At 45.9% G+C, this 12,576-nt stretch overlaps 1 protein-coding gene and 1 non-coding gene across 3 annotated transcripts in view; both read left to right on the top strand.

The window, feature by feature from the left end:
• The first annotated feature begins 2,836 nt into the window (after positions 1–2,836).
• On the top strand, positions 2,837–2,918 carry TRNAL-AAG (transfer RNA leucine (anticodon AAG)). Its single transcript has one exon. It is a non-coding gene; the product is annotated as a tRNA-Leu (tRNA).
• A 91-nt stretch (positions 2,919–3,009) lies between these two features.
• The window catches only part of POLR3E (RNA polymerase III subunit E), a 28,540-nt gene continuing 18,973 nt past the window's right edge, over positions 3,010–12,576 (top strand). For both annotated transcript variants that reach the window (XM_054643551.2, XM_077186820.1), the window contains exons 1-8: positions 3,010–3,135; positions 7,098–7,179; positions 8,298–8,348; positions 9,063–9,140; positions 10,647–10,762; positions 11,042–11,124; positions 11,843–11,950; positions 12,381–12,430. In XM_054643551.2, coding sequence (XP_054499526.1) covers positions 7,144–7,179; positions 8,298–8,348; positions 9,063–9,140; positions 10,647–10,762; positions 11,042–11,124; positions 11,843–11,950; positions 12,381–12,430 — 522 coding nt within the window. In that variant the 5' untranslated portion in view covers positions 3,010–3,135; positions 7,098–7,143. The remainder of the gene's footprint in view (positions 3,136–7,097; positions 7,180–8,297; positions 8,349–9,062; positions 9,141–10,646; positions 10,763–11,041; positions 11,125–11,842; positions 11,951–12,380; positions 12,431–12,576) is intronic.

Genomic DNA, 12,576 nt, shown 5'->3' with positions numbered 1-12,576 from the left:
CAACAGTCAGAAGTAACTAACTGGGAGGAAATGATTAGATGTGTAACAACAAAATCTGTTTTCCTCCAGAAAACAAAATGGTTGATGTGCTCTCTGATATGCATTTGATTACACATGTGTCTGTAATTGAGGATAAAATATAAAGACAGGAAGGCTCATTTGCAGGGTGCTACAGGGGCCTCCGTGTGCCTTTAGCATTTGTTTAGTCCTGAAAATGGGCTGGAAATTCCTGGGCTCTGTGATTTGAGGTGGGATGCAACACTTAATGATACACTGTCATTTTGCTATGATTTATTTCACTTTTTGTGCCAGAATAATCTGTTTGATACAGGCTCTTTCAAATTGTTAAAAAGGGAACTCTTAGTGTTGCCTTTTTATTGCTTTATTCAGACAGGTGGAACTTCTTATACCTGTGTAGTTTGAACAATGTGAAATTATCCTCTAGCAAAGGCACTGTGAAATAGCTGAATTTCCAAACAAAAAAGCACCATGTGGGCCTCTGCACTGTAGAATCACTAAGATGAAAAATGGTGAAATTTGGCTCTGCTCTAGCTTTATAGCCTTTGGAGGGTTTAGATATAGCTGCTGTCACAGAGATGGAGTGTTTGCAAGTGGAACAAAGTAAGAATAGCATTCTTCAGAAACCATGGAGACAGCAAACTCTTATAGCTTGTAAAGTGTAAAGAAGTATATTGCCTGCTTCTTAATTACTGGTCTGTGGGACTGATTTGAATCTCATTCTCTTCCCCACAGGTGTAATTTGACTCAGAGTAGAATGAGTGCTGACAGAGCCAGTGTAGTTACCATGGGTCAAGTCAGGACTTCTCATCTGAATTTGGACAGGCAGAATTTCATTTGAACCTCTCAGGATGGATGCAGGGCAGAGCTGCCAGGGGTGAGTCAGGTATTTTCAGGTTGAAGTTCAGGGATATCTCTCGGTTGCTCCTGCTGATAGACCCAACTCCTGCATGGGGACAGCTCAGGGCTTTGTAGCCATTGGGCCTGGCCCTTAGTGTGGGAGTATTTGTTGGGTCCTTGCTGTTCTCTGGCTATGCTGTGCCAGGAAAACAATAAGCCTAGTAGCTTGTGGTTTGCTGGAGTTCCCCTCTGTTAATTATTTTTTAATTTGGAGAAGGTCCTGCTATTGTAACTGATGTTGCACAGGTGAAATGAAAAAACTGGTGACCCAACTGCCACCCCCAAGGGACAGCCTGTGCTCTTGTCCCCTGTCCGTGTCACACATGGCTGAGGTGAATAATCTTGGGTACACAGGCTTCCTTTGGTGCTCAGGAGAAATGTCTGTGGCCAGGCACAGAAACATTTCAGGGACAGAGGCTGAGCTCAGCTTTGACAGGGCAGAAAAGCAATTTTCAGGAGGGTGTTAGTACTTTGCACTGCTTGGGCAAAAGGACCTGTGGGACTGAGCAGCCTACTCAGTAAGGAGCAGTTTGTAATGAGTGTTCCATGCAGAGCTTCCTGCACACACACACACACACACACACACTTGCTTGGAGACTGTTAAAAGTGACTTTTCTGCCTGGGCAGGTTATGGGTGATTCGCTGTGTGAAGCCTGTTCAGGTCTGCCTACCTTCTCTCCTCCCTGAACCTCTCCTGCTGCTTTGCAGTCAGCTCCCTCTGTTCTTTAAAAACCCCACATCCTGAAAAGGCACTGAACTGAGGGTGTGAAACTAGAGCAGCACTAGAGGAATTTATTCATGTTTACATGTGTGTGCTGTTATTCCTCAGTACTTGTAGGCAGTGAATGAAATTTTTAGCAAGACTATGCAGTGCTGCAGCCTCTGAGAGTGAGAGGGCTGAAATGCTGGCACAGGTTGCCCTGGGAGGTGGTGGATGCCTTATCCCTGTGAGCATTCCAGCCCTTTGGAAAGGGCTCTAAGCTATCTAATCTGGTTGAAGATGTCTCTGCTCACTGCAGGGGGTTGGACTATCAGACGTTTTTTGGACACTTCCAACCCCAACCAAATCATTGCTTGCTTCCATTTCAGCAACTCCCTGGAAAGAGAGCTGGCACCTCCGGGTCCTGCAGGGACAGGCTGTGGGAGGTTCCAGGGGAAAGGGTTGAATGATGCTGTCAGCAGGGCTCCAGCAGGTTTATTTTCTTTATCCTATTTAAATGATCTGCCACAAGGACAGAATTAAATCAAGCTGCATTAAGGCTATGTGACCTTACCCTAGAGAAGCTGGAATTTTTCTCAAAATACAACCCTTCAGTTGTAGTTAAGTGGTGAAAATAACATTAATTCTTTAAGAAAACTCACCAGCCTTTCAGCCAAATGCAGCCAGAGACTCCCAGAGGCAGATTCATGGAGAATGAATGAACCTCATTCACACTGAGGTGTGCTACCACCTGTTTGCACAAGTGTATCGAGTACTGCCGTGCTGGTCCCTGTGCTATACGCTAAAAAAAAAACAGCCCCCAGCCATAACTGCTGACTTTTGACTTTGCAAATTCCGTGAGCTGTGGCTTCGCAACACAAAATTAGAATTTAGAACTTTTTTTAGGCTTTCAGAGGGGATGCCCGGGCGGTGCCACCCGTACCGCACAGGGGCTGTGCTGCTCCGTGGCATCCACGTGGCAGCGGGCGCGGCTCGCAGGGCTCGGGCACAGCTGCTCCAGCCCGTCCGTCCCTGGGTGCATCGTGCTGCTCCAGGTGCCGCCGCTTGGGAACGGGCTGAAAAGGATCCCTCGCATTGTATTTTTCGGGTAGAAGGGGTGTGTGGGCAGAGCGGCTGCTGGGGAGGGAGAGGAATGAAGGAGATGGGAAAAAACTGGTATAGAGTAAAAGTGTTGCCAGAAAAGAACGCAATCGCGGTGGTAGCGTGGCCGAGCGGTCTAAGGCGCTGGATTAAGGCTCCAGTCTCTTCGGGGGCGTGGGTTCGAATCCCACCGCTGCCAGTACTTTTTTTTTTTTTTTTTTTGCGCCGCGGGCCGGCGCCATTGCCCCCTAGCGGCGGCGGCGGCCGGGAGAGCATTGTGGGTAGGAGGAGGCGCCGCGTCCCCACGTGCCGGCCCGGGGGCCACCAACATGGCGGCTGCCTGACCGCTGCCCCGCCGCCACCGACACGGGGAGCGGGGGAGCGGCGCCGCCGCCGCCCGCCCGGCCCGCACACAGGTACGCCGGGCCGCGCTGTTTTTGCGCCTCTCGGGGCGCCCCGGCGCAGGGGACCCTGCGGGCGGTGGCGGGGGAGGAGCGCGGCCTGGGCTGGGGTGGGCTCTGCACGTCCCGGGGGGACGGCGGAGCCGAGACTGCGAGGACTCGGCACGGCGGGGGCAGCGGGGGCGCGGGGCCGCAGCGCCCTGACAGGACCCGTCACGGGCCGGGGTGCGTGGAGACCGGGCCGGGTCCGGCCGCAGCCGCGGCCCCTCGGCTCCCGCGGCAGCCCCGGGGGGTGCCCGCTCCTCCGGGGGCTGTGAGCGGCGGCCCCGCCGGTGCTATCGGGGCCCGCAGCCCCGCGCCTTCCCCCCGGGGAGGACTCGGCGCACCCGCCCCGAAGTGCAGCGGCTGCCCCTGCGTGGCACCAGCTCTGCGGGGCCGCAGCCCAGCCCAGCCGTCCCGCCCCGGGGGGATTCGCCTCGTCCCCGCGGTCGGGGCGGTTCGCTGTGGCCTCTCCGGGGCCTTTCCCCCAGCCCAGCGCTGCCGGGCTGCTGGGTCAGGCCAGGGCGGGCGCCAGGGGCGCGGAGCCGCGTCCGGCGGGAGCGCTGCCCGCGGGGAGCACGGGACGGGCACCGCGACCTGCCCCGGCGGTGTCACACAGCGCCGGCAGTGACCCCTGCCCCTGGCGGCACGGCCTGTGCTGCACGCGGGGTGAGGTGGGACAGAAAGGTTCGTGCTTGGTGCATAACCTGGTAAAACCCCAAAGGTGTGCTGCGGTGACATCACCTCCAGAGAGAGGTCCTGCTGCAGAGGAGCCCTCTTGGGTTCACTGCCAGAAGATGACTGTGCAAAGCTGCTTGCAGGCGAGGAGAAAATGAAGCAAGTAATTGGGTCAGAATGGTAATTGCCATAAATGTATGGAAGGTGCTTTAGATTCTTCTGGCAGGTTCCATTTTGCTGTGTGCTGTGGGCCACCCTGAGCTAGAGGGCTGCTCTGAGCCCCTTCTGGAGGAGCCCGGGTGCCAGAGGTAGTTGTGTAGTGATTCAGGAGATGGCACTCCTCCCACGGTGCTGTTTTAGCATTTATACTTTCAGGCACTGATCCAGCAGGAATTCTTGGCCTTTCTTTGGCATTGCATGATTATATGAAGAATATTTCAGGTTTCAGTGTTAGCACTTTGGGGTCCATTATTACTGACAAATTTAAGTAAAAATGAAATACTGGAGCATTTCTTACAGGCCTGACTAAAAGTCCGTGTGTCAAATGATGTGCAAATTTGCAATCATAAATATATCTTACAGATATATTTAAGTCTTTGGCAGTAAAATAAAATTAAATCTCTAATACTCAAATGCCTTTCTAAGCTCAGAGTGAGATGCAGGATTCAGTTGCTTCATCCCTGATTTTTACAGTTCTTTAACCACAAGATTTTTCTTCATTGGTTCTACATTGATGGTGTTATGGGCAGCTAATGAGCAGTTTCATGGATTGGCCCTTGCATTGGTCACTTTGCAGGAGAAATGGGAAAATTTATATCTCTTGCCCTCCTGTGAGCTGATAACTCACATTATACTTTGATTTGCACCTTAGAGGAAAGTCCTTAAAACAAAAAGTTTCTACCAAAAGAAGTTTGAACCTGCTGACCATATTGACTATACTTGCTGTTTCTTAATGTTTGGTTCCATTCTGTAACTCTTGTGGTATCATAAATATATGTATATGAGAAGTGTGGAAATTAGCACTATGTATGCATATATCAGACATAGGATTGTGTCTGCATGCCTTCCTTCTGATTCAGAGGATTTCTTCCAGTTGCATGAGTATTATAAGTTGTGCTGGGACGCACTGCTTCCTATTTATAGATATGTCAGTCTCACTTTCCAGTAAAAGGATCTGTAGTCATGCTTTGTCTTTAGAGGACTAAGAGAAAAATGTAGTGTCTGTAATACAGCATTTCCCCTGAGTAGTGGCAGGTGGATTCACAAAGAGATTTTGTGTATAATTGCATAGGCAGTGTTCACTGAGGGGCCAGAGACCAGGCCCTTCAGGCTGAGTTTCTCTGTCCCTCCTTAGCCCAGGGAATCTTGATTTCTCTTGTCAAAACTGCAGTAACTTTCTCAGAAGAGAGAGAACAAGCCTAGCAGATGTTTGGCATGCAGGCTGTCAGGAAGGGAAGGGTGGTTCCCAGTTCTCTCAGGGGTGTGAGGAAGGAGGGTTTGGACCCAGGTGTTCCACCTTTTTTGAGTGTTTCCACACATCCTCACACACCTTGGGCATCCTCCCACCATCAGCTCTGTGCTGAGTGCAAACTGCAGTTGTTCCATGTCTGCAGAGCTCTCAGGTGTTGGGCACCCAACGTGAGCAGGGGAAGGAAAAATGGAACTGACAAACCTCATTTCTTTAAAACATATTAGTGTGTGTTTCTGGGAGGAGCTGGGTGCCTGATCACAGAAAACACTGATATCAGTCAGATATCACATACTCAGGGTTTTGCTCACAGCCCAGCCTGTGGTTAAGGTACTGGCTTTTTGCTGTGAAGGTGTTCTGCATTTCTACAAAATAACTTCAGATAGGAATCTGAAATACTGAGGCATAAATTTTCAAATACAAATGTATGGTGCAAAGACCCTGGGACATGCTGGTGCATAAAGAAATGGAGAATGCCAGCTCAGTACTGGGAGGGGCATTTTTTTGGTAGCAGAGAGTCTGTAACTGAAAAATATGGAATTATATTTCTAGGTGGAATGGCAGAAACATTGTAAGCCTGAATGGATATTAATAACACTTGTATGCAGAATATCTAGCCTCTCTGAAAGGTTTCTTAGATACCTCTGTGTACATTAGTGTGATATTTGAGAAGCCTGTATGTCAGCTGAAATATACTGAGCTGCCTAAATTGTGTGGTGGCTTGAGTATTTGAAGAAAATGCCATTGTTCCAGATGTAAAATGGATGCTGGGTTCCTTCTTTCCCAGCTGATCCTGGATTCTGCTTGTTTCTCCTCCTCTTCCTCCATAGGAGATCCAGCAAAGAAGTAAGCTGTCCTCAAGGAGTGAGGACAATAAGGGAGAGTTCTTGAACACAGATCTTGTTTCTTTGCCTGTTGATCTGTGTTGCTAAAACTTTCCTTGGTCAGTTTGTGAGAGGTCTTATTTTGTTATGCCTATCTTGACCAGTACTGGCTGATTAACATAACATTGTTGCAGTGCATCCTGAATAATTTGTAAATCCTTTTGTTTGATTTCAGCAGGGAAAAACTATTGTTGATTTAGCTGAGAGATCATTTTTTATTCAGAGGTCTGAACCAGGCACGACACTGACTCCAGCACTGGATTGAACATAATGAACTTTTGTTCCAGAGTATCCAGTCCTCAGTTAATATCAGAGTCTTATTTTCATTGGGGTTGGTGTAGTTATGGAGAAAAATCTGCTGGTTTTGGAGGACTCCAGGAAAGGCTGAGCAGAGTGTTCTGGAGCTCTCATTTAGCAGTGCAGTCTGAAGAGTGGCAGGTCAGGAGACAAGGCTGCAGCTTGTCCGGGAGGTGCAATCAAAGTCAGGGTATTCCCAGACTGGAGTATCTGAGACAGGGACCCTGCAGGGCCAGTTGTGGCTGGAAAACAGCTGCTCCCTGTGTGTTACAGTTACACAGTGTAAAACAGATACACTTTATGCAGCTGCAAGGGGCTGTCTTTCCCTCTTAGGGCTCTGGTGCAGGGCTTTCTTAGTAACTGCAGCTTGCACAGAAGTTATAGCAGATTACCTATTTTTGAGACATTTGCTTGTCTCTAGAATTTTGTGGCCTTCGGTCAAGATTGTGGAGTATCAGGGACCTGTTCATGCAAACACATACGTTCCTTCAAAATAGGGAATAAACAGATTATCACTGAAAGGAACCAAGTTAACTTGAACAATAATCTAGGCTGCATGTGGTATGTGACACAGATGAAATGATTCATATGACATTCCTGTTTTCTTTCAGGTTGTGCCAAGGAATAAGCCAAGAAAAAGCTTTGTTTTATCCTAGCATGGCAAATGAAGAAGATGATCCAATTATACAAGAGGTAAAAGTGCATTGTAGCAACAATGATTGTACATGAGAATTTTTTATTATTTTTATTACTAAAATTCCCAGTATTCCTATACTGCTGAAACAATGTGTCATCAACATCAGTGATTGTCTTATAACCAATGGCTGAGGCTGTACAAAGAATTATGTTGTGTGGACCATGGTATCTGTTTTGTCAGAATATCTTGTCCATGTTGGCAGATGCAGCTCAGGGTTTTCACCCTTTGTAATCTGTCCATGGCAGAAGAGAAGGTGGGGAATTTGCTTCTACCATTGTGTGCTTCCAGTGAACTTGCATGTCTTCCATTGCATGTCTCTGGGAGCTGAAAAAAATTGGAATGACTTTGATGATCTGTTAAACATGAATCTACAGTGTTCATGCCTCTGCTGAAGTAAGGAGTTGTGCTCTGAGTCTGGACTTCTTTAAAGGACTGCTGTGTCCCAAGAAATAGCCACAGTGTCTTGTCATTTGATATATGAGTTTACACACCAGAAGCACAAGGAAGGGCAAATCCTTAGAAGGTGAAAAGCCATGAGAAAAGGAGTGGCAATTGTCAGGAGTGTATCTGAAATGGCAGTTCCATATGTCTTATTCATGAAACATCTGTGCATTTTCAGTTCTGATGGCCAAATGCAAGTGTTGAACCAGCTTGAGGATGTGGGTGTCCCTTGTCTAATTTAGAAAGATTTTATAAAATACCAGTAAGGAACTTACCTTTCAGTTATGCTGCCAAACTGAGAACTTCCTCCTCTTTCTATAATTGTGATAACAGATTTGCTTCAGATCCTTGGAGGAAAAAAATTCCTCTTTCACATTTGTTTGCCAAGTTTCCTTAGAGAGGAAAAACAGCTAGAGCCACTAGAGAGAAAAAACAGCTAGAGCCACTGTCTGCTGCCTCTTTGCATTGGGATTTTTAGATTTGGTTTTTAAAAAGGCCAAATGTAGAATTTCATGTCAAAGTCAGCAGAGAGGAAACTTTTGACAGGAGAGTCACGAATCTATTTTATATTAGAGTTCATAATGAAAAGCAAATGTTGTCAGTATTTGAGCTCTAAGGGTTATACTTTTATTACAATTGGCATCTGATGAAAGTTATTTGTTTTGCTTTTTAGATTGACGTGTTCCTGGCCAGAAGTCTACTGGAGAAGCTCTATCTATTTCAGGTATTTCAGTTAACTTTTATGCAGTGATAGTTTGTTTAAAATAAATGCAAAGAGCATAACTTAATGCTTTAGTCTGCCAAGATCTGAGATACAGAGAACCTGTTTGGGTGTAGGTTTGGAGGCAGGAGTGGGGCTGGTTGTGCTGGGGTCTGTGGGTGTGCAGGAGACCTGGCAGCCTTGGCAGGATGGGAGATCTCACTGGGATAGCACACTGTCCTCTCAGCATTCCCAGAGGTCAGGAGAGAGACCCATGTGGCTAAACCTGGCTCTGCTAAACCTGGTGTCTGTGGCTAAACCTGGCTCTGCTCTCCTGATCAGCAACATGTGGCCTGTTCTTTCTAAACTAACATTTACTTGTATACCCACACATATTTTACTTCTAATAACTCTACAGAGAGGTAATGCTCAGGGATAAGGTTTTCTTTTTCTGCTGGACTAATGTGTTCCAGGTTATTGTGGTGTGTGAGGGGCAGGAAGGGGGCTGTGAAGGGACAAAAGCAGAGGGCTGGGAGGAAAACAACCAACTTTCTAGGTCATGTTCCCAAATCCCCTGATGACTCACAAATCAGTCAGTTAATGTTTTTTCTGGGTGTCTTGTCTCTGAGATCTGGCAAGTGGATCTGCATGTGAGGGGACAGGAGAAATTGAGTTGATTTCTGTGAAATTCTTTGATCTTTAAGAGAAGAGGGCTGTATGAAATGATCTGTTTTGCAGTATCCCATTCGCCCAGCTTCCATGACCTACGATGATGTTACACATTTGTCAGCGAAGATAAAACCAAAGCAGCAAAAGGTTGGTCATCATTTGAGTCCAGTCTGTAAAAGTTTTTCTATGATGTGCAGAATGTACTTGAGAAAAGCACATTATGCTGTTGAGCTGTTCTAACCATGCAGTTACTTGCAGGATCAGATCTCTGTGCTTGAAGGTATGAAGAGTCCTTTACTGTGTCTGTAAGGTAGAGTTTAGAATAAAAGTTTATAAATCATGGTGGGAAAGCCATTATTTTAACAGAAAACAGAATCACTCAGGGAAACTTAGTTACTAATGATAATTCAGTCTGTGGATGCTTGTGTGAAAAGAGCTTGAATGAAAGGGTCTGTACAGTACTCAGAGAAGGGTTGAAGAAGGATTGGGCCTTGGAGCCATCCTCTGTTTCAGTGTCAGTGCAAGTCTTGATTTCTCTCTTGCCTGGCAGTGAATCATCAGGAGTCCTTTTGAAATCACTGGGGCAGTACAGGTAAAGTATAGCCAAAGCCACAATCATTGCACTTGCTTGCAAATGTGTCCCAGAAATCTGGCTATTATTTTACAATATCTTATTTTAAAACTGCAGCATAGATGTCTGTGTTACTTGAATTAGGTTCTGGGAAATGGTTAAGGGAAGTGCTTTGGTGAACTTTGCAGTTAGAATGCATGTTGTGTTCATGAAGTCTTTTATTACATTCAGCAAACATTTGCACTGTAAGCCCTGTACAAACCTTTGTAAATATGCTGTCTCATCCAGAGACTTGAAACTAGTTCAGTTTGTGAATAACATAAAGGGAAAGAAAAAATAAGATGGTAGCTGTGATACACAAATTTATAAGGGCTTTGACACACCCTGAAAAAGAGTATGTTCTGTATTGTCATAGTATATAAATAGAATTATTATGCAGGAGGATGCTTATTTTTGGACATTGGTCTGAAATTTAAGGTTGAAGTGGGGGGGAGTAGTTCTTATAACTAAAAATTTGGAGCTTGTTCCAGTGCTCTGACAAGGGAAAGTCAGGAGTAACTGAAGTCAGTGCTGAGTGCTGCAGTCTCAAATTAGCAGAATGGAGGCCTTTGCTTCTGAAGAGGACAGAGTTATTTTGTAGTCTTGGTATACCAAACTAGAAGGAGATCCATCTTAGGAGGGATTCTGAATGGTTCCTCAGTGATGGGGAAGCTTGAATGAGGTTGCTTGTGCACCTGATCTGTACTGATAAGTAAATTAAACTGATTGTGTTGTGGAAGGAATCCAGCAAAGGGAATGTGTATTTCAGGGCTGCCTAAAGAACTCTGCTTTTTCTGATCCTATTTGTGTACATGGGAGTTTATGTATCTCCAGCTTGTTGTTAAAATGACCTCACTGTCCCAAACCCATCTACCTGCTGTTCAGCTCTGTGTGAGATTGGCCCTGTGGATTTGAACGATGCTGCTTATGTACTTAAATTTACTGTAAACCTGTGAAAATATTAGAAAGTGTGGGGTGGGTTTTAGTGGATCTGTTTGGGGTTGTGCCATGGTAATTATTTGTCTTTCCCTGATATTCTTTAGGTTGAACTGGAAATGGCCATTGATACTTTGAATCCGAACTATTGTCGCAGCAAGGGAGAGCAGATTGCTCTCAATGTGGATGGCACCTGTACAGATGAAACAAGCACCTATTCCTCGTAGGTGTCCTCTTTGCCTTCCTTTCCTTTTTGGGGTGAGCACAGATATCTGTGTGTCCACCAGTGGCTGCTTTGGACACTGTTCTGTAGCAAGTGCTCTTGAGAGTAACCTACATTTTAGGGATGCGTCATGAATTCAGATTTGCAGGTAGAAGTGATGGATATTTGGCTGGTGTGGTTGTTGAGAGTCCATTTTGGGAACTGGTGCTTTCAGACCTCTGGCACCTGCATGCCACATTGCCTGTGGAATGCCATCTCACTGCCCTCCTCTGTCTGCAGGAAGCTGATGGACAAGCAAACTTTCTGCTCTTCCCAAGCTGCCAGTAACGTTTCCCGCTATGCAGCTGCTGTTTATAAAAAAGGTAAGTTTATTTTGCTTAACCCTCCCATCAGGGAGACATACTCATCTCAGTGTTAAGATAAGACCTATTTGATCTTTTTTTTGGCCTCAGTTTTAATTGACTGATGGGTCTTTAAAGAAAGGAAAATTTTCCCTTATCAATGTCCCAAGAGTCCTTGAGTAGGTCTAGCAAAACTGTAAATATCATGTTAAGGCACCCTGGGTTTGTAGATGCCTCCAGAGTCTTAAGAGTTCATGGTGGCCTGAAATAATATGCACTTGTAGCATGAAATCATCATTATTATTTATATTGATTTCTTAATCTAATTATGTCTGTCTCATTTTCCTGTTGTGCACTTTTTGTCCCTCTCTTGACCAATTACAGAGTTTTGGTCTGGTGGTCATTTGAGATGACAATATGTAGATTGTTTTCAGTGATGACTATTTTACTAGGGGTCTTCTGGACTATGGGTCAAGCCTGTGCCAGAATGTGGCTCTCTACAAGATCTGGTTTTGACACAAAAGGCAAAATTACAGAAACAAGTCTTGATCTTTCATATTCCCTTGAAATCATGAGCACTGGATGAATTTTTCACTTCAATCCTTTTTTACGTTTTGCTTTATTAAATATTTATGCTCAATTGAAGCTGTGGCTTTACAGAGACAGGGAGATAATGAAAAGTTGTGTCCTTGTGCAGTGGAAAAAATCAATTTTAACCAACATTAATTTTCTTTTTCAGGTGAACTTCACTTGACTCCACTACATGGAATTCTTCAGCTGAGGCCAAGCTTCACCTACTTGGACAAGGCTGATGCAAAACACCGAGAAAGAGAAGCTGCTAATGAAGGTAACTTCTCCACAATGGTGTTTTCTGAGGGGAGGTGAGATACAAGTACTCTATAATGTGGCTGGTAAGAGTCATTCTGTTCTGAAGGTGTTCATTCTAACAACACAGTCATTATTAGGCTGTTTCTCTGATTTGGCTTTTTTACCTAAATGCTTTTATGGGCACAGTGTGAGGGATTGGCAGAGGGATGGATGCGAGGTGCTGGGTAGTGACAAAGGATGATGGTGGTGTCCCCAGTGCCACTGGGAAGGCCATGGCAGCAGGATATCCTATCACAGGAGCAGTGTGGTGCTGTCATACATGGCACAGTTTGGCAGGCTGGGATTGAACCCATGCCTGTGGAGTTCTCAGTGTGCTTTCTTCCTGCATGGGCCCCCAGACTTGGGCTCTTTCACTGCAGCAGTGTGTTTACCTTTGTGTTTTCTGGCAGGTGGTGATTCATCCCAGGATGAAGCTGAAGATGATGTTAAGCAAATTACTGTATGTCCACATTTTCCTTTTTATGCTGGTTCAGGCAACAGTTCACAAGAAAGTTTGACAGTTCAGAGTGAAAGGAAAGGACAGCAAACCTCAGCTGGTCCTGCTGACCTGGGCTGGGGTGGGGGAGGCCAGGTGGGCTCACCCTT

This window comes from Agelaius phoeniceus, chromosome 16, assembly GCF_051311805.1.
Source record: "Agelaius phoeniceus isolate bAgePho1 chromosome 16, bAgePho1.hap1, whole genome shotgun sequence".
Taxonomy (NCBI): domain Eukaryota; kingdom Metazoa; phylum Chordata; class Aves; order Passeriformes; family Icteridae; genus Agelaius; species Agelaius phoeniceus.
Note: the sequence above shows the minus strand (reverse complement) of the source record. Positions and strands in the feature narration are given on the sequence as shown.